At 37.8% G+C, this 22,401-nt stretch overlaps 1 protein-coding gene across 1 annotated transcript in view; it reads left to right on the top strand.

The window, feature by feature from the left end:
• Positions 1–22,401, top strand: part of Fbn1 (fibrillin 1) — a 225,215-nt gene that overhangs the window by 86,395 nt on the left and 116,419 nt on the right. The window contains exons 7-8 of the mRNA XM_046461216.2: positions 16,542–16,739; positions 20,225–20,350. Coding sequence (XP_046317172.1) covers positions 16,542–16,739; positions 20,225–20,350 — 324 coding nt within the window. The remainder of the gene's footprint in view (positions 1–16,541; positions 16,740–20,224; positions 20,351–22,401) is intronic.

Raw genomic sequence — 22,401 nt, 5'->3', positions numbered from 1 at the left:
AACTTTGGAAGCTTACACTGAGCTAAAGGGGGTTGTGTCCTTCAATAATGAGCAGCTGGGATTAGCATGACAGCCTTTGACTGAGCATGGATTTTCACTGCTGGGACAGTTTAGTCTTGGATTACAGAGGGAACACAGGAAAAGGTCAAGAAAGGGAACAGAACTTGAAGGAACAGTGTGTGAAATGTACACATCACCATTGCACACCATGTGTAAGTAGGACACTCCACATAACATCTTAACCTGGCCATGTATTTGAATAGTACACAAAGCCCAGTTCCATCTGTTGTCTGAGAAACCAATCCAATGATGTATCTTAGGTAAAAAGATTTCTTCTATTTACAGAGTGATTGTCATGGAATAGAAAGAACTATAATTAGACATAAGATTAAATATTTATTTCCTATAATTCTTTCAAATATCTTTTCCTATTATTATCACTGTTTATCATTGAGAAAACTGAGGAACAGAGAATAAACAACTTTCCCACTTTCACATAGAGACATAAAGTACTTCCAGCTCAATCTACACATATGATGTGTATGTATGTGGCTTACCATTTCTATTTTTCAATGCTTTTCAATGCTCTGTGACCCATGTGAAGAATACACATGTCACTACGCCAGTTACAAATTGAACAAAAGTATACGTATCACCCAACTTACACGCTAGAACATTACCAATATGTATTTTGGCTTCTTAACCCCATCTCCTTCTTCCCCCTGGGGAGGTAACCTCTGTTGTACATTTTAATACATGTATTTTTTAGGTGACATCAAAATTGCTTCTGTGTTATCATGGTTCAGGGTGAATATATTTATGAAAACAAAATAGGGATAATCAGCATTTCATGCAAATAATACCCATTACTGCACTGGGGATTTAAATATAGCTAAAGATTTAGGAGTACATGAGTGAGAACGCTGAAACTGATCTAGACATTGCTTGTATTCTGAGAGTTATGATTTAATCCCGAAGCACAGGAAGGCAATGGTGAGTCCGAAGAGGAGGCATGAAGTAAGACAGGGCCTGATCTGAGATTTGAGAGATTTCAGTTCTAATTCTGTTTGCATTAATTTGTTTGGTGACATTCAGAAAATTACTTCACCCACTGGGTTTTAATTTACCCTTGTGTTTTTAGTATGATTTCTTTCAAAAAGACAAAGTATTGGAAGAAAGCATGGGTTTTAGAATCAGAAACATAAATATTTGATTTTTTAAAAATATATTTTTAGTTGTAGATGGACACAATACTTTTATTTTGTTTATTTTCATGTGGTGCCGGAATTGAACCCAGTGCCTCACGCATGCTCAGCAAGCTCTCTACCATCGAGCCACAACCCCAGCTCTGAATTTTTGATCTACCACTTACTCTGTACAACCTTGACAAATTTCTTAACTTTACTTTGAGCCTCAGTTTCCCCTTTGGTAAAATAGGAGAAAAGTCTTCCTTCAGAGAATTAAATGAGACAGCATGTTAAAGTAGCCAGCATCATGCTCCACAAATGTCCATTGTTTTTCTTCTTTAAGTTTCTTTCCAATTCTAAAATAGGAGATTCCAACGCTCATCTTATGCCTAAACGTTTGAAGCACAACCATCTCATAATTATGGAATTTCCTGTAATAAAGGGCTCAACATTTCTCTCAAATCAGACTTGTCATCAGAAGACTTTCCAAGGTCTGGATAATTCTTTTCAAATTAATAACAACATCTAGGATTAAAAAAAGTTTCCTGGTCTGGGGTTGTGGCTCAGTGGTAGCGTACTCATCTGGCATGTGTGAGGCACTGGGTTAGATCCTCAGCACCATATAAAAAAATAAAAAAAAAATCCTCTCACACTCAGAATGAAGAGAAAGGAAAAGAAAAACAAATATAGTAGTTCACTTTTCCTTGAGCCAAAACAATAGGTTCTGTGGTGAAGACTCTATTTTCATTATAAGTCATTCATATTTACATAAAGTATCAGTACTGTTCCCCTATTTAAAAATTGAATGATTTCCCCATGTTACTGCAATAGTTACCTCTTGGTGTTCTTCTCGTGTCTTCTTACCTATATACTTGCTAAGCATTTACATAGTTCTTTGCTTTCTTCTCTGTCCATTCTTATTTATATATAGTTTGAAATTGGCCACTATTTGGTAATAACTCAGGAATTCTGTTATTTTGATATATACACTATATTTTTATGTCTTTATGATTGTTATGGTAACATCAAATACATAACATTTGGGAAACGGGGGAAGGAATGGTGGTCATCTGTCTACAGTGAGGGTAACATAGGATGTATCACATTGAAAATATCTCAATCATCTATAAAGTAGAGAAACACAGTCTTCTAACAGAGGTATTAACAAGTTTATTCTTAAAAATGGGATGAATTTTGCAAATGAGCACTGATGGCAATGATACACATGGCTATTGTATGTTGATTTAATTTGAAAAATATATATACCTCAAAGAGAAGTATATTAAGGCAGGTCACCTGAGTTGAGTCATGTCCCAGCATTAGACATCTTACCCAGTTTCCAGGAAGGAAAATTGAATTGATTCTCAGAATACAAATTGATGAAGGAATAACATCTCAAATTCTCATTTGAATTTGGATGAAATTTGCTTATGCACTTGACCTACTTTGCTTGATCATTTTGCTCCCAGTCTTTATAATACATGATACATAAAAATTCCAGAAATTAGTATCTTACTCTTGGATCATTCACACAGATATGTGTCAAAGGACAACAAAATCTATGCACTGATGTCTCCACCAGAAGTGAATTTGGATGCAAGTAAAATAAAATTCAGCCATAATGGCTTAAACAAATAGGGTTAATTATTTTAATGTATTTGGAGGTCTGGGGTACTAAAACTCAGTGATAGAGTGTTTGTCTATCATGTGAAAGAACCTCAGACTCAATCCCCAGCCCTGCAAAGGAAAAAGAAAATGAATCTGGAGGTAAAGAGTTGTAGATGGTGATTCAGCTGTTCAAAAATGTCACGAAGGACTGGGGCACTGCTTGCTTTCTGTTTACTTTCCTTAGTGCGTGAACTTGAGTCTTCATGATTTCAAGTGGGCTGACGTACTCTTAGGCATCACATCTTTCTAGAAGGATGAAAGTGTTAAAGGGCAAAGGGTGGTCCATGTGAGTATCCCTCATGTTATCAGAGAGTGAAAAGTTTTCCTGAACTCTGGCGGCCTCCCCTTGCATTTTAGTGACCAGATGGGCACGTGTCCACTGCTAGCTTGAGAGTGGCTAGGAAGAAGTGAGTTGTGAAGGAAGTGGATTGGTTGGTTCTTCACCTGTCTTTTGTCTTAGAGCATGATTGTCATGGATCCAGATTTAGACTTGTATTAGGGCCCAGCCTGCATGTCACTTTCATCTTGGCCCTGTTTTGAAAATTTCAAGTCTTGTTCATATGAGAGGGCCAAGCAAGAAAGTAAAGGTAACTTAGAGCTAATCTATTAGCCCTACAGAAAGGGTTAAATGATGTGTGTCCTAGAAACTAGGGTTTGGTGGCATCATCTGTTTTTAGAACATCAGAATATATTGGTCATCTGTAGCCATCATATGTGAGGAATTGGGGAGGACAAATGGAAGCACCTGGGACTGTGGTGGGTATTTTATATATGTGGTTCCTTTTACTACACAGACAACCTCAGGAGGGAGATCAAACTGACTCAAAAGGTAACTCACTCACTGCCACATTGATGATCAGCATTCCAGGACTCAAATTAAGCATGGTTGATTCATGGAATCATAAGAAGTTAATTTTGCCTCGAGCACAGGGAATGAATAGTGTAAAAGATTAAGTAAGGATTTAGACTCACTTAAAAATACTTCATTGTCATTTATTCATTCATAAGTACTTGCATGCTTATTAGGAGACTACAAACTATTCTAGGCCAAGGGGATACAAAGTTTAATGAGACAAAAGAGGCTCACGGTCTGATGAAAGACAATCATATTAATCAGTATTATCATGAAGTGTGATTAGTGCCACAGAGGAAGGAAGGAGAAAATGTTAGGGAGGATTTCCAGGAAGAGGATTTAGCCAGAAAAACAGAGGGAAGAAAGGTATTCCAGGAGGAGGGAATAGCATTTGGAAAAATGTGTGGGTAGGAAATGGTGCGTAAGTTGAGGAATGCCAGTTCCCTCAGTACTTCTGGAGAGGGACTGCAATTAAGGAAGAGGCCAGAGATGCAGCTGGGCATTGTACCAAGTGCCTTTGTCTCACACGACTTAGGTTCACCCTTACAGGGTGATAGGAAAGGGTGTCTATACTACCAGCAAACAGTGGGTTTTAGAGGGGCAGGTAAAGAAGCTGTTGAGTTATTTATTCAACTGACAGGGTCTGCAGGTGATTGAGTGTGGGATGAGAGGGCTACTGTGTCTCTCACCCAGGCCTGTGGCTATGTAAGTAAGCAGGGCTATGGCAATGGCCTTCGCCAGAGTGAGAAGTGTGGGAGCAGCAAGTCTGTGGCAGGAGGAGCTCCTGTCAGAGATATCCATCTACATTCTCCGCCCTTTCTGCAGGATAGAAACAGCCTACTCTCCCTCACCTGACTGCTGCCCTCCTTGCTCAGGCCTGATGAAGGCTCACCCGTGCATCTGGCTGGTTCAGGACTTGGCCTCTTAGACCCCCAGTAGGCAGGTGAGATGTCTTACTCAAGACTCACTTCCGGGCCTGGAGTTGTGGTTCAGTGGTAGAGCACTCGTCTCGCATGTATGAGAGAGTTTGATCCTCAGCACCACATAAGAATAAATAAATAAAATAAAAGATATTGTGTCCACCCGCAAGTAAAAAATATATATATTAAAAAAAAAAAAAAGACTCATAGCCAATTAGTTGCTGATCTGAGCCTTCCATGCAGGCCTCCTGACTGGTGGGTCTACTGCTTTCAGATCTCCCCTGTTCCATGTTTTGCTCCAACAGGTGAGCTAAGATTATCAGAACATGCCTGCCATTGTTTGGGGAATATCAGCCCAAATTTTGTGTGTGGCTGAGGTTACCTACCAACTTATATGTGGCTGTCATAACTTTCATGCAAATTTATCTGTTTCTCTGACTTCTTTTGAGTTATAACTAAGGGAAGGTGAAAGCTGAAAGGCCTTTTTTTTTGGGCGGGGGGGGGTTGTTTTAGTTTCTTTGTGATTGTGCTCCTAACTGGGAGCTAGGCGGTGTTTTATTCATTCATGTATTTATTTTTCAATCTCCTTCAAGAATGAAAAGAAAATATAAAGTGCTTTCGGATAGGTCTGGACAAGTCACCTAATTAGTATCACACTCCATTAATTACTTCTTATTAAGTAGTGTGGAGCTTTATTACTGTTTTGAGTCATGGATACTTCTAAGAATATGGTAAAAGTTGTAGACTCTCTTCCTTCAAAAAGGTAGATACTGGATTGGATCACATTCTGCTGGTTTCAAGGAAGGAACTAGCTTAAGCAGAAAGAGGAATTTGTTATGAGGAACTCAAGGGCATCCTGATTTCTAAGCAACTTGGGGAAGGAAGTCCTGAAATAGGGCTTGGCCAACAGCTGGAAGCAAGAATCCGATGCTGGGTCTCTCTCACGAGTAACATGGTCTCTCCATATTCCTGTCCCTTCTCCATGCAAATGAACTGCCCTGCACTTCTTTGCATCCATGTTACCTCATGGTTCCCAAAGCAACATCACCTGAGGTTCCAGCCAGCAGCAGAAGTAAAGGCCAGTGTCCCTCAATCCCAATTCCAAATTTCTGGAAGAGAACATGCGGTTGCCTACTTAAATTGTGTTCATAGCTATCAAACTTGTTCACACGATTTATGTATAAATTCAGGGCATCTTTGGACCTACTACCCCCAAACTATGGTCTTCAAGTGACAAACCCCTGACCAGAGAAATTAGGTGCTGATAACCAGCAGTATTACTTTTTAGCTATAAAACTGCTGCAAAAAAAAAATGATAATACATTTGAGTAGAGGGTACTTACACAAATATAGAGCCTAAGAACATTTGCTCTGTGTAGGAGTTGTGAACTTTGAATGTCAGTTGAATGTCAATAGTTAAATTCCAGTATGGTGAATATGATGCATATTGAATTATAAGTTTCCAAGGTTATTGATACTATATTCATAACTTTTGCTCTTAAATGTTTAATAACAAGATGATAATATAATATTATATTGAATTATAACAGTTTCCAAGGTCATTAATACTGTATTCCTAACTTTTGTTCTTAAAGGCTTGGAAAATTCAATTTTAATTACTGTTAACATGCTTCATAAATATCCAAGGGAATATAATGTAGACCTGTTAATACATCCAAAAAGCTAAACTCTGGTTCAAGTTGTTTTTTTCTTCCACAGTTGGAGAAAATTGTGGTGTTTGGCTTGCCTCTTGGGGCATGTTAAACCACTTTTAACGCTGTCTTTTATTATTTTCTAACCATATACACTTTCCACACATATCTAACTAGTTGCCTTAGATGAAACCCCGATGTCTGGCCAAGCAGATGTAAATCTCAAGCAAGTGGCAAGTGGTAACTGAGGAACACAGTCCCCTGCTTGTGTTCCAACAGTATACGATGGGATGATTATAGACCTCATGGTCTCAGAAAATTTTAAATTTTTTTCAAGTTCCGTAAGATGAACTGACAGCAGTGGGCAAAAACTGGCTAATAACTGGATTGACCTATCTGCCTATATTACATAGTATTATTAATGGTTAACTCTTCGTATCATTTACCTGGGATTTCTTGGACAATTCTTCACTTCAAAGAACAGAGGCATATTTGTATAATTGCTGTTCTCTGCTGTAAACAGTCACCACTCACATCAAAATCTGGAGGTTTCTGTGAAGGTCACAAGACGCCACCATGATTGCCCTGTTAGTGACATGTTCTCAGTCCATGTAGCAGATCTTAAAAATGGATGCCATTAAGTAACCGCAAAAACCCATTGCTGGGGGTTTAATGCTTTTAGTCTCTGGTCTCAGAAAATCCACCTTGTGTCATATTTGATTGACTAATTCAACCTACATAATTGGGTTTGGGTACCACTGCCTCTCCTGTCCCCACAGCTTCCATGCCTGTCCTTTACACAGTTCACTCACGTGTTCTGAGTAACGCTTGTACTTTCTTCCAACTTGTCTTTCTTCAGTTGAGTTCAGTGCCAGATCCTGGCTGGAAACAGTCTCAGGAATTTTTCATTCATCAGACATTTTTTTCCGAAGTTCTGAGACTAGGAGGGCCACCTTGAGAACTGCTTAATAGTGTGTTAGCATACTTCAGCAGGGTGTGCGTGTGAGTGTAATAAAGAGAGAGAGAGAGAGAGAGAGAGAGAGAGAGAGAGAGAGAGAGAGAAAGAGAGAGAAGGGTGGGGGGAAAGAGGACAGAACTGCATACATACCACATGCTCATCATCAAATGCATATTTGGTGAGGGGCCAATTCTAGAAATAATACTTGCCAGCCAATATATCTAGACTATCTCACTGCTGTTATCTGACTTGATATTACAGAAAGCTCATATTTATATGAGACATTTCTCAGTGGTGGTTAATAATGACTGAACTTTTGTCCTTACTTTAAGTTTTCCACCAGATCTCTCAGAATTGATGATGTCACTGGAATGAGTGTGTATCTGTTTCCTGTAGAGTGAACTCAGGGCTGGCAGCTAGATGTCTAGTGGTCTTGGATTCCCATGCCCTGTTATTTTCAAACGCAGCAGCGAGGTTCCTCTGGAGGCAATCCCACCCACCACGCCAGAATTCTATCACATATTATTGGTCTGGACCGTGTGTACTTAACACTCAGGTTTCTGTGAGAATTGGCCAAATGTGTTTGAAGTAAGATTCTCATCCATAGCATTTATGTGTGAATATCTGAATATTATTAGAGTAAATGCTTGTTCACAAAGAAGAAGGGAAGTAAAAGAAATTTAGTGAAAATATACAGTCAAGATATAATTTTATTACATGCAGGTTTTTTGATTGACAACATCAAGATTTTCATTCAAGGCCAGTCTCATCAATTTTAACCTCCTGTCCTGCACTAGATTCTTTTTTTTTAATATTTATTTTTTTAGTTGGGCACAATATCTTTATTTATTTATTTTTATGTGGTGCTGAGAATCCAACCCAGGGTGTCGCATGTGCTAGGCGAGTGCTCTACTGCTGAGCCACAGCCGCAGCCCCCTGCACTAGATTCTTTACTGTGAAAATGAGAAGAATTTTTATACTGACTTTAAGTAGTGTTTACTCTTCCCTCAGTTCCCCATGTTAATGAACGAGTGTTCCTATACTCCACTACAGAAGCCAGAAGCCTGGACTCATCTTTGTCTTTGATTTCCCTCATCCTTCACCTCCAGTCCATCAGCAATCGATGTTGATCTTGTTGCTCAGAGACATCCCCTACCTCCAGGCTTTCTCCATTTCTATACCATCAACCTTGCCAAGCCACCATCGACTTTCACCTCAAATCCTCAGTAGCCTCCCTGCCAGCCTTCCCATGTCCTCTTTGGAGGCCTTGGAGCAGTACTCTGAAAATAATACATCATGTTTTTAGTAGCTTCTGGTTGAACTTAGGGCCAAATCCAAATTCCTTACTGTGGCCTGGAATGTTTTGTATAATCCAGTCTCTGCCTAATCCTCCAACGAGGAGGCGTCCCCTTCTTTGCTGTGGTCGCAGTGGCCTTCTTTCATTACTGGAGAAGCCAGGCTGTCTCCCAGCTCAGAGCCACTGTTCTTGCTATCTCCCATACCTGGAAAGCACCTGCGCACATTTTACACAGCTGACTTGTTCTCATCTTAGGCCTTGGTTTAAATGTTACCTCCTCAAGAAGTCTTCCCTAATCACCTTTACCAAGCGAGGAGTCTCCAATCACTCTCTATCATAGCAGCATACTTATTTCATGTGTAGACTACATCACAATCTCAAATCTAAATTATTCTTATTGTATTTACCTATTTATTGGCTACTTCCCATACCAGATCATAAACTTTGTATGGGCAAGGACTTCATGCTATGCTACTCACTAATACAGCACAGTAGCTCCATAAATATTTGTTGAGTGAATAAAGAAGCCCTTGATTCTAGTTTACAGTTGTAAAGTTTACTTCTTGAACCTAAGCATTGAAGTAAAAATATTTAATTTTATGTTGTAGGATTTGTGTGTGTGTGTGTGTGTGTTGAAGTACACATAATATGAAATTGACAACTTTGACCATTTTTAGGTATGTAGTCCAGTGTCATTCAGTAAATTCACATTTTTTTTTCTTTTTTTTTATAATTTTTTATTGTGGGTTGTTCAAAACATTACAAATTTCTTGACATATCATATTCCACACTTTGATTCAAGTGGGTTATGAACTCCCACCTTCACCCCATACACAGATTGCAGAATCACATCAGTTACACATCCATTAGTAAATTCACATTTTTGGACAACTATCCCCACTATCTATTTCCAGAACTTTGAAAAATCTTTCTAAACTGAAACTCTTTGTCCATTAACTCTCCTTTCCTCCTTGTCCCCCAACCTCTAGCAGCCTCTATTCTACTGATGTCTTTAAGAATTTGACAACTCTGGGTACCTCACAATAGTGGAATCTACAGTAGGGTATTTTTAATAAATTTATTTTTATTGCCCTTTTACTAACATAGGCCTTTATTCAGTACTCGATGTTGCTACTGATCTGTTACTGAAAATCTCATTTGTAATAATACTCTAATGATAAAAACATTAAGATCCACTGAAATTTTTGTTCATTTTTTGTCAAACTTATAATTGGAAAATAAATAATCTCATAAGGCACCTTTAAGATATGCAGGTTGATCTGGAAATATTTATATTTAATGTCATTGATTATAGAGCCCTGTACTGTTATGTTCTTACTTTTGCTTTAAGATTGTAGAGAATATTCTTTGCTTGGTGACTTTGAAGAAATTGTAACAGAGCAACTAAATCAAATTGTTCTCTGACACTGTTATTTTTTTTCTTGCTGCTGCTCAGTAGTTGCTGCTCTGTGGTGAAAATAGAATTTGATGTAACGTGGCACTTCATACAAGCCATTTTAAAAGTGAATAAATCAGAGCCAACTGGTTCTTTGAAGTAGGATATGCAGACCATTAAAAATGAAGAAATCCTCTATGATTTTATTATCTTGATGGTAATATGTCACCCAAACCAGGATTTGACTTCTACCCATTTCCCATCCATTTTTTCTAGTAAACGTATTTCAGTGATAACTTTGGGGGGAAATGCAAGTCAAAAATGACATGAAGGATTTACAATGAAGGAATAAATAATATCAGGTAAATTGTTATTTCAAACTGAGATATTCTCTTAACCTGAACATGATTTCTTACTGTTTTCTTCATCATGGAACAGAATAAAATGTGGTAACAATTTTCTATAGTTGAATTGCTGCCACACATAATTGGGTCCCACAGAACTTCAGCCAGGATTTTGGTGAATTGCTTAGTCTGCATGTTAGATTAAAAGGTGTACAACAAACCACCTTGTTTCTGCAGTTTTGAATAATATTTATATTTAAGTTTATAGTGATAATACTTTTAATTTATGAACAAATTTAAAATAGAAAGTGCTAACAGAAATATTTTGTGCATATTCTTATGCTTTATTTTTAGTTATTTTAAATTTAGTGACAGTTAAAGCATGCTTGAGAGACAGTGGCTAAAGTAGAATCATTTTTCATGATGTTACTTAGTAAATTTTTTTCTTTTCATTTTTTTTTTTTTTTTTTTTTTGGTGGTGCTGGGGATTGAACTCAGGGCCTTGTGCATGGGAAGCAAGCACTCTACCAACTGAGCTATACCCCAGCCCCTGACTTAGCAAATTTTGATTATTGTATTCAACCTAACTACGAGCTTCAGCACTGGGAAGGTACTGTACATGGACATTCATGGTAGTGGCACAAGGTCATATATATCAATGCACTTTGAAAAACCAGGAGGAGGGAGACTGGAAATGTATTCCAGTTAATTATTACGACAATGCAATAGTGGGTAATCAGTCTTTTAAAATTTTGCCTTTGTTATTTAGTGTGATGAGTTTTCAGTTAATGTAGTTTATTATAATATAATTAGTAAAGAATATAATAAAGTTTCATAAGAGAGCAACATTGTGGAAATGAATATTATTTTGCTGTGATTAGAATGCCCATCCTAGTGAAGAAATACTGGGTTATGTTGAAGTCAGTGATGCCAGTTTATGGGCTATTTTATGTTTTTAAGGTTTTACTTTCATGTAAGCAGTTAACCATCTTATAGACATCTCCAATTCATTATGGAACATTAGCACTCCTCAGTAAAACAGGGAGAGAGAGAGAGAGAGAGAGAGAGAGAGAGAGAATATTTTGAGCCTTTTAGGGGAATCACCCTGGGGAGTTTTTGCAAAATGTGGATGTCTGGGTCCCATGCCACCTGTCCGATTTCATGGGGGAAGTCTAGGAGGGGACAAGGGTGTGGCCCAGGCATCAGTATTTTGTAAAAATTCCCCAGGTGATTCTGTGATGTCCTAAGGTTAATGATGACTGGAGGAAGAAGAAGTAACAGCTGTTATTATGAGGCGGATTATGATAATGGGGCCTCTTGCTTTGATTTCCTTTCGACTAAAAGTTCTCTGAACTCCTTCCTCTGAAAGTTGTATTGAAATCCCACAGACCAACTTACCTGGGAGAAATAGGCCTACTGTGACCCTCTCTGTCATGAATAAATTGATATCTCATTCTTTTATTTGTAATTTTCATGAAAAGAAGGATTTAAAATAATTGGAGCCTAGTGCCCAAAATTATATCCTTGTGCCTTCCCTGCAGTTTGTGGTTTAGTGACTGGGCAGGAGTGACAAGAATTCATTGCACCACAGAATATTCTTTCCCTGTAAATGATGCATTGGCTTCAGGGTGAAGTCTGATTAGAAATGAAAGTGAAATAATGCTATAAACCACAGCATTCTGAACTGCAGAGCTGAGAGTGAGCTGAGCTCAGAGGCCACAGATGCATGGTCTGAGCCCAAGCCTGGAGGACAGATTGAATAGGACTGAGAGAAGTCCTTGTACTAACCACTCAGAATGGGAACATGTAGCGGCAGAATTTCCCAGGAACCAGCCACACTGCAGTAAGCCAGTTAAAAACAATTAAAATTTCATTTTAATTTTGGAAAGGCTTGGCCTGTTGCCCTAGTTGATGAATGTCTTTTAAGGAAGTGATTGTAGAGCAATTCGCAAATAGAAAGTAGTTCTAATACTATATTTTAGTTGCTTTTCGTTGCATTCGGAATGATGATTTACTTTGAAGCCAACAATGAGTCAGACGTTATACAAGCATTGAATTAGGTACATTCCTTGACCAGTGTTGGGACTATCTGAAAATAAAAGAAAGAAAAAAAAGAGTATGTGAATTTAGCTTAATATCACATAAGTGCTATGTGAATAATTGTAAATAATTGGATTATTACTAAAGAATTGGGAGGTGGACAGATTTCTTTCTCTGGTTGGAGTATTGAACTAAAAACAGCAAAACTTTGGCAAACTCAATGAAGTACAGGACAAAAAGCATATGCCGCCAAATTGGAATGACATTTGAAAACCACGTTAACACACATTTCCAAGAGATTTTTATCTCCAAATATATTTTATCCACATTATACTTCTCTCCAATCAGAAATTTTTAGTAAAAATATGAGTCTCAAGTATATTTATGTTCACTTGCTAATCTTTATTTTTGTGGGGCGTGGGGTGCTGGGGATTGAACTCAGCAGCACTTGACCACTGAGCCACATACCCAGCCTTATTTCATACTTTATTTAGAGACAGAGTCTCACTGAATTGCTTAGCACCTTGCTTTTGCTGGGGTTGGCTTTGAACTTCCTATTCTGCTTCCTCCACTTCCCCAGCCGCTGGGATTACAGACATGTGCCACTGTGCACTGCCACTAATCTTCACTGTCAAGCCAATTCTTCCTTTTTCTTTACAGACAAAATTACTTTGTAGTGAGAAGTATCTAGCATGGAAGTAGGTGAAGTCCATAAATTTTTCTATTCCATAAAGTCAAACTATTTGCCAAATACCCAAATAAACTTAATAAAGATAGGTCCCTGTGAACTATGGAGACACTTGATGTATGTTGTCAATTGACAAGTGCCATACCTGTCCGATGCTTTTTTTATTGAAATAAGAGCAGAAAAATCTTGAGGTTTCTTTCCTCCCCTTTTATGAAGATCTTCCAACAAGGAATCACATCTGAAGTCATGAACCAGTGTGAGACAGACCAAATTGAATTTTTCTTGGCATTTCATGGGGTGCCTGGATTTTGCCGGTGTCACTCACAGAACACTATGTTGCATCTACCCTGAATTTTTGAAAACCTCATATATAATTCCATAGAGTATTTTGGCAAAATGAGGAGGGAAAACAAATTCAAGAAGTGTTGAAGAACAGATTATAATAAATTTAAGTTCACTTTCCATTATGCTTTTTCAAAATAGATTGAAAATGGCATGCTAACATGAATCTGTTTGATTAAAGCATTTGCACTTGTGTCAGTAAATTAGCAGGAAAGAAATAAATGAAGCTAAATTCTCTTCCTTGTTAGCTAACATAGGAAGTTGTAATTAGTTTTTAAATAAAAGATTACACTGCTGTAATCTTTTTAATCTCACATACAAAGTTCGTAGAATCATAAAAAACTTGATGGCTGTTGCATGAACTAGACATTTTTCATTCTAAACAGACTTCATCATCAGTGTACACTGAACATTATGTATAATAATGAAAAATTATAAATAAATTAAATGATACATAGTAAGAAAATTATTGAATAAATTATAACTTGATGGAAAATGAGAACAGTTAAATTGTTTTGCAGTAGTATTTAATTACTTGGGAAATGTTGTTGTCACTGTTTAGTGCAAGAAAATAAAGATTTAAAATTGTATATTTAGTAAAATCTTTATTTTGTGACTAAAAAATAAAACATGAATTTATATATGATAATATAATCAATGTTATCAGGTGGTTCAGTATGAACAATTACATTTCCTATTTGTGTACTACTGTCTTTTCTGTCAGGCAATGGGGCTAGGTAGGGCAAGATGTAGAGATTGGGAGAATGGGTCTAAGTTTGGTCTTTTGGAAAAGTAAGGCTGGTGATATTCATGTAAAATAAACACAGTTTTTTTTTTCTTTTTTACTAGTTTACATATCATTGTGCTAGTGTACCCTTAAATTTTTTCTTTAAACTGAGTTAAAAGTGTCTTTAGGTCTAAGGATATATATAATTCAATGTATACTTGCCTAGCATGTGTGAGGCCCTGGTTTCTATCCCTAGCAGTGAAAAAAGAAAGTATTTTAAAATTCATCATCATGCATACATAACTGTGAAATCACAAGTATGGCACATTTATAGTTCTTATTAATTAAAATTAAAACAAATAAATGACAATAAAATAAAATCCAAAGGGTGTTGCATCCCATCAGTAATGCACACAGCACACTGGTAGACGCTGGCTTAGAGGAGGGGAGATGTGGATATGACTCTAGTTTTATCATCCTGCCTGTTTCCCAGGTGCTATGATAATTAGAGCTTATTTCAGTGTATTTTCCTGGGGTGGAGTTTGGTGCTTGGAATTCCTCTGAAGGATGACCTTGCAGCACGGGCTTTGGGGAGGTGCTATTTCTGCAAAGCCAGTGACCAGAGGTTCACTCCAGACACTACTGTAAAGAAGAGTTGTCCTTAGTAAGTTACATGTCTGAATCCTATGAACTGTTTGACTAAAGAACAAAAGGAAGTAAGGAGGGATGGAAGGAAGGAAAGAAGGAAGGGAAGGAGGAAGGAAGGGAGGGAGGGAGGGGAAAAGAAGAATAACCCAGTGGTTTCATTAGCATGACAAGTGATTTTCATAAAACTGCAGAATTAGTGGTGAATAGCAATTTGGGGATCATTTAGGTCAACCTCAGTCTCATGGTGAACATTCTACAATTTCAAAGATGACATGAGGAAGTGTTGGGAGGTCGAAAGGGCTTATGAGTCCTGCCCTAGCCCTGCCTTCCCTATCTGTCAAGGCCACTGCAGAACAGAAAGAAGTACAAGGGCCCTAGTTCTCTCACATGCTAGATTTCCTCCTCTGTGCTCACTATGCGCCTTAATCTTCCTTGTTTGTTGGTTGCTGAGTTCAGATCTACCTTCTCCCTATAGGGCAAACAAAAAATAAAAAGAGAGGGCTGTGCTTGGAAATCCTCCGGTGCCTTTAGCTTTTTTTTTTTTTTCTGTTTACTTTAAGATGGTCCTTTAGCCTATCGTCCTTACTGTTCATATTAAATACCTGTTGTGTTATATATGAGTACATTTTTCTAAAAAAACTTTTGTTTAGTTGATTATTTTTATTGAAATATGATGGTCTCAATTCAAAAGAAACAACCATTTTTTTGTTCAAGAAATTCTCAGGAAGAAGGTTCCATGACTTGATTCATTGAATGTTTTGAAATTCTTTGCTTTCTTTCACCCAAATAAAAACAGGCTATAAGCTCTTAGAAGGCGGACATTTATTCTCTATCATTTAATTTTTTAACTGGTACACATAAATATAAAAATAGTCCCTAGTAATGTGGTAATGTAAAGTTTTAATACATCTACATATTGTATCATGTGTAAACCAGGTTAAACCTATCTATCTCCTCAAACACTTATCATTTCTTTTTGGTGAAAACTCTAAACATACCTTCTTCTAGTTTTTTATATGTATAGGTAACATTATACCTATCTGTAGTCAACTAACTGTGCAGTAGTACTCCAGAACTTCTTTCTCCCACCCAACTTGGTACTTATTGGTCAGCCTCTCCCCATCCTCTCTCTTCCCTACTCCCCCCGACCACCAGCTTTAGAAACTACCATTCCACTCTTAACTGCCGGGAGATCAGCCTTTTGCATTCAACATATATGAACTAGATCCTGGGGTACTCGCTTCTGTTTCTGGTTTGGTTCACTTAACATGATGATCTCTACTTCCAGGCCTATGATAGGATTTCATCTTTCTTAAAAGTTGAATAGTATTCCATAGTGTGTATGTACCACATATTCTTTATCCATTCATTAGTCAATGGACTCTCAGGTCGTTTCCATTTCCTGAGTATTGAGAACAGTGCTGCAGTGATCATGGAAGGGAAGAGTCTAATCGACAAACTTATTCCAGTTCACTGAAGCATCTGTGTCACGCACAGGGCTGATTCAGTATATGCACCACACATTTTCTTAGTGAATGAGTGGACAATAATATTAAAATGTTCTATTTCTACAGCAATTCACAATTATAACGAGTTTTCTACCAGTTCACCTGATCCTCACAATGGCACCTTCAAAGTGGCTAGGAACGGATGCTCAGAAGTAGAAAGGTCAGCCTAGGGCTTCATACGGAATCAGTGATGTACGATTCTCTCCCAGAATCCAATTCTCCATTTGGAGTTGAACAAGACAGGGCCTAGCTGTTTCTCTGTATGATTGTTCTTGCTTTTCTGGACTTTCATGGACTCCTTCTTTATTTTCAGATTACAGAACAGGCCCATGTTTCACTGTGGTCAGCAACCAGATGTGCCAGGGACAGCTCAGCGGGATTGTCTGCACAAAAACCCTCTGCTGTGCCACAGTCGGCCGAGCCTGGGGCCACCCCTGTGAGATGTGTCCTGCCCAACCTCACCCCTGCCGCCGGGGCTTCATTCCAAACATCCGCACAGGAGCGTGTCAAGGTAAACCTGGGCTCATGGAGTTAATAATGAATGCATCGTACTTGCTGTAGAGATGTTCTCCAGTGGAGTCAGGGAGAATGGAAAAGCAGTGTCAGAGACATAACCCCACAGTTTCACTGACAGCGTGACATCCAGCTAAGGGCTTAGGAACGTAGCCCACGAGAGAGAAGCTGAAGTCTCAGTGGATTTTCTTGCCAGCAGCTTCCCCCTGACCCAGGATGTGTTTCCATGCACCTCTGACCCCAGGGGTGCTATGATTCTCTTTACAGTGGTGCTGTGAGCTATGTCAATGCTGTGTGGAAGCACAAAGCAAGATAGGTGAACAAGGTAGATTATGTTGTTCTTTTTTTCGCCCCTTCATTTGAAACTGAGTTCTGAGTCTCATGGGTTGTACTTAACTGACCTGAAGAAAATTGTTCCTCTCGACATTTGACATGCTACATTATGCATTTTTTAAAACAAGTCAGAAATAAATTAGGATTGGTTTCACAGTTTTAAATATCCCCAGATGTCGCCTGCTCGCTGCTTCTTCTACCTCCCCTAGAAGCCCTTACTCTGTTTTTGGCTTTTATTCCTGTTCCTCCAGCTGTACAAATTCTTTTATTGTCTGGCTGTCTGGCAGGAAGGAGGAGGAAGTGAACAGAGGCAGTTCTACTAAACTGATGGGCCTGAAAACTCTCAGGCTATCTCTGTTTCCTTAGATGTCTTCAGGGCTTTTTTTAAAGCCAGTTGCAATAGTTTCAGAAAATTCAAGATATGCTTTTCTGAGGTGAACAGATAATAGTTTGGCCTTGTTCTATATGTTAATTCTAAGGGTGAGATGCAATAAAGCAGAACTTGAACTTGGTCGCATGGTTTTGTGGGTCTCTGTTAAATTATACTTCGATAAATTCCACATTTGATATGGCTAGCCCTGCACCCTGACTTTCAAATACAACAGACAAATCCTTTGTATGCCTTTGAACATATCCGAAGCAGCCAGAAGTCATTTTGGAGCCCTAAAATTATAAAGGGCTTGATCACTGGATTTTATAAAATTAAGAGTAAGTGCCATGTTTGATTCCTTCTTATTTTCCCCATTCTTAGAAAGGCCCAAAGTTTTGAAGAATTTGTTGGTTTTAGTGTTCTGAAGCTAGCCATGAACTTGTTGAACTTGTTGACAGTGACTAGAAAGGCAGGCCTTGAGTGCCCAGCTGCCTGTCATCGAGTCATGGTCCAAGGCTAGGGTGTTGAGAAGTGGGGACAGAGAGGGACAGAGAGGGACAGGGAGTGGGAAGAACTTGCCTCCTCTTTGAATTGATGTTCATTCCATCTAATCTGGATTTTTCTCCAATTTGCTTCCTGTTCCTTTCTGACTGCTATTCAACATCTAAGGAATTTTTTTAAAGGCTTTTTTTTAAAACAAGAAAATTTGTGAAAATCCATGGAGTCAAAATAACTGTTAGGTTGCCACTTGGAGAATAGAGTCCTTCATTTTATTTGTTATTGTTTTGTTGTTGTTGTTGTTGTTTATTTATTTGCCTTTTTGTTTTTTGGACCATCATGGGATATCTTCTTGCTATTTTCCCAGCCCTTGGGCCAGATGTGAGGAGTTGTTGGCAAATAGGTCCATAGAGGAGCCTATTCTGTTGTCAGTCTTGAAACATACAGCCAGGGGAGAGTTACCCTCATAGACATTTCCTGTTGGCCAAATATCTTGATCAGTAAGACATTCTAGATATGCCTGTATGTAAAAATCTTGATTTCATATAGCCTTTTAGTAAACATTTAACATATCAAGGGAATGGAAAATTCCAATCTAAGTTGAAACTGAAATTGGCTATAAAATAAAATTCAATTGTATTTCAATATAGTGATTCATTTGTCAGGACATTTAAAACAAGTGATATTTTTATATCAAAATAAAGAGCTCTTACTCCTTTCACTATGTGGTGACTTTTCTTGAGGAAGGCCTTACAAACAGCAGTGGCTTCCTTACTCTATGCAGTAAAGAACGAAACTAAAGTCACTGGTCTTCCAGGTTTCTAGAAAAACAGAGTACAGGAGGAAACAACTGTTTCAATGAGGGCTCTTTTTTTAAAAAAATTCTAATTTGTTATATACAACAGCAGAATGCATTACAATTCACATTATATATGTAGAACACAATTTTTATATCTCTGGCTGTACACAGAGTAGAGTCACACCCATTCATGTCTTCCCACATGGACTTACTGAGGGGTCTTTTTCTGTGATGTGAAGGGATGCAGAGATGGAGCGAGTGTGTGTGTACTTCTGCAGTCTTCATACATGAATGCAGTGAGCCTGAGATGATCAATGTTGTTTTGGGAAGTTTAGTATTTGGGGTTACACAGAGGAGCACAGGTTAGTCCTTAGGTGCTGGGGAAAGAGCATTAAACAAAGTGGACAAAGTTTCTGCTCTTTGGAAGCTTATGTTGAAGAGTTTTCAAAACAAAACAAACATATGAATTAGGTCACTTGGTGTTGAGGGTCAGGGGGCCAGAGGTTGTGATCTGACTGCTCGAGGAAAAGCTCACTTCTCCAGTGGCATTGAAGCAGAGACTGAAGGATGGAACAGGATGAGCTACACAGCCCTTCAGGGAAAAATATTCCAGGCAGAGGGGCCACCAATACAAGACCCTAAGACAGGAGCACCCTGGATGTATTTGAGGAAGACTGTGTGATGGGAGGGAAATGAGGGAGAGGGGGAGGTGAGACCAGAGAGCAGAAAGGTTATGGAGGACTTTCTAGGACTCAATGTGGACTTGAGTTTTGAGCTGGGAAGGGCATGATCTGACTTATCTTTTAAAAACTTCCTCCTGGCAGGTACTCTGCCAGCAGGAGAAGGCTTCAGCTGGGACAGCATGTTCACTGGGAAACATCTCTCACTGCTTGCCCTGATTTTTTGAATTTTTACCATACAAGACAGTTCTTCAGAATGTCAAGACGACATTTCTCACTTCATTTATACAAAAAAAAAAAAAAAAAAAAAACATTAGCTATCCTTGTAGCCTAAGAGATCTGAAATCAATTGTTTTAACTAAATCATCAGTACAATTCTTGAAAATAGATTCACTGTAAAAATAGATTGCATTTTGATTTCAAGGATTTCTTCAATAACTAGTTATTGCTTCCACTTTGGAGACTAAAGCAAGGCAGTGCGTTAAAAAAGAATCATTGTACCCTCATACTTTGTTGCAATAAGACCCACAAAAGCTAATAAAAATATTATCCTCTGTATGAGGAAAGATGAAAGGTGGGAAAATAAAGAGTACTTCTTACAGAACATTACTGACCAACTATATTAATAACAAATTTTATTTCACATAACGTAATTGTGAGAAATAGCTTCTCCCATCATAGTCCAAATATGGTGTTGGACAACTTGATATAAATACAGTAATATAATTGTGGACAAACTGTCACATTTTCTTCTGCAATAAATTTTATATGAATCTTTCTCTCTCTCTTCTAAAATCTGACAGATGTGGATGAATGCCAGGCCATCCCTGGGCTCTGTCAAGGAGGAAATTGCATTAATACTGTTGGGTCTTTTGAGTGCAAATGCCCCGCTGGACACAAATTTAATGAAGTGTCACAAAAATGTGAAGGTAAGAAATCTCATGCTTTGCAGCCAAGGGAGGTGGGGGAGGGCAGACAGAACTCATCAGCAACAAGCTTGTTTGCGAATTTCTCCTAAATCCTTCAGTCTTTGTCATCCCCATGAAAGTGTAAATATAATATTCCTACCAGGAATAATATGCCTTTGTGCCATTGAACCAGAAACACCCTGCAGCTTTTTCCAGTTTTGTAGACCCAAAATAAGAGGTCCATCTGAATCAAATTAAATATTAAAACATGAAATATTTTTGAACCAATATTTGGTTTAAAATGTTCAAGACACATGTTTTTGCATAGTTCTAGAGACATGAATTTAAATTTGATCATTAGATAGCACTAAAAATGATATATCTTCTGATGTTTTTCACGTTAAAAATGTGTGTTTCATTTGGGGGATGTGGGGGAGACCTGTTAACTCTTACATTTAAGCTTCTAGTACAAGTTTAGAATTTTCTGGGGTATGACATATGCCTATCAAATGGAAACCTTTCTAATGTTAGTCAAAAAAAAGAACATGGAGTACATTTTTATATATGCATTTAGTTTATTGATTAGGCTTCTAAAAATGTGAATTATAGAGGATGTGTTCATATTTGCTACAACTGTTATTTGCATAAAGAGGCCTGGCTTCCAAGTGTGGTCATCATTTCTTTGTGAGAAGGAAGCATCAGAAAAATAAGTAGGTGGCATTGAATTCTCTTTTCTTTGATGACCTCGTGTAACTTACATACAGCAATGTCCGATAGCCATGGAACAGTACCCTCACAGCTACATCACTCATTGAGCTCAGAAGAGAACATTTTTTCCTTTGCTCTCAACTCATTCTTCCTAGAGTGCTCTGAGATTTATTTAGGTGCATGCATTTTTATTGAAAACAGTTGCTGTGGTATTCATTCCTAGACTCTAGCAATGAGGAATGGTTCATTCATAGCTCAATGTCTGAATCTGAAATCCTTAACCTCTTTTTTTGGTTGCCCAATATATAATATCAGCAAAAGACAGCTTTAAATTTAAGGTGCAATTCATAAATTACATGTCAGATATTAAATATCAACTTGGCCTGAGTGGAATATTCTAACTCTGACAGAATTACATATATAGGTTGGAGTTGTTTTTATGTTGTTAATCATAGAATTTATAATTACTGTTGCATTCTTGAATATGTTATGCATAGTTATTTGAGGTAGCTGTGAAAAATCCTTTAATTCCCTCTGAAATAAGCCTTCTTAAAAACATTTTTTAAGTTTCACAGAACAGTATAATTGACTCTCTATGGCTGAATGTACTTTAGAAGTTTTATTGTAGATTTGAGTTTGAAGCTGAGTGTTGATACTGAAAGGGGCAAAGAACTCTCTTAGTTCCACCCTTTGACATTATAAATTAAGGGACTGTGTCTGTGGTACATTAAGTGTTCTGCAAAGTGCTAAAATTGGCCTTTTTTGACTCACACTCTGTTGTTTTTTTGAGCCATTTTGTATAGTCTTCTTTCCTAGATGAAAGCTATTATATCTACTTTACCAACTATATTTATTATCTAATATTTGGAACTCTGTAAAATATTATGGTATAGGTTTTCAGGTATTGCCATACATATCTTTTGTGAAGTTTATCCAATGAACTAGTAAGGTTTCTCACATGCAGAGCCCATCTCAACAGTGGATTGTGTCTCAAATTTTTAAGAATTATCAATTTAACATATTTAGCTCCAAGATATACAGTCAACTTCAAGAGTTGGGGCAGTATAGACCATGTTTTCTGGAATAATGGTAGCTTCCAGGCTCAAATAGAATTGACTTTTTGACTCTTGATTTTTACTCAGACCACGTAGTTAACAGGAATGGTCCACGGATGTGGACTAGACAGAAGGCACAGATTTAATTCTCACACTGAAAGAAAAATGATTCAAATCCTTTTATGCTAAGAAACTAATTATGGTGGTAAATCAAATGGACCAAAAATTCAGCCTGAAAATTACTTAATCCTTTTACACACACACACACACACACACACACACAATTTTTCCAGCTTCATATTAGAATCA

Source organism: Marmota monax, unplaced genomic scaffold (genome assembly GCF_021218885.2).
Source record: "Marmota monax isolate L192 unplaced genomic scaffold, Marmota_monax_Labrador192_F-V1.1 WCK01_AAM20220418_F8-fsc00001, whole genome shotgun sequence".
NCBI classification, from domain to species: Eukaryota; Metazoa; Chordata; class Mammalia; order Rodentia; family Sciuridae; genus Marmota; species Marmota monax.
The sequence above is the reverse complement of the archived record's forward strand: the minus strand, read 5'-3'. Positions and strand labels throughout refer to the sequence as shown.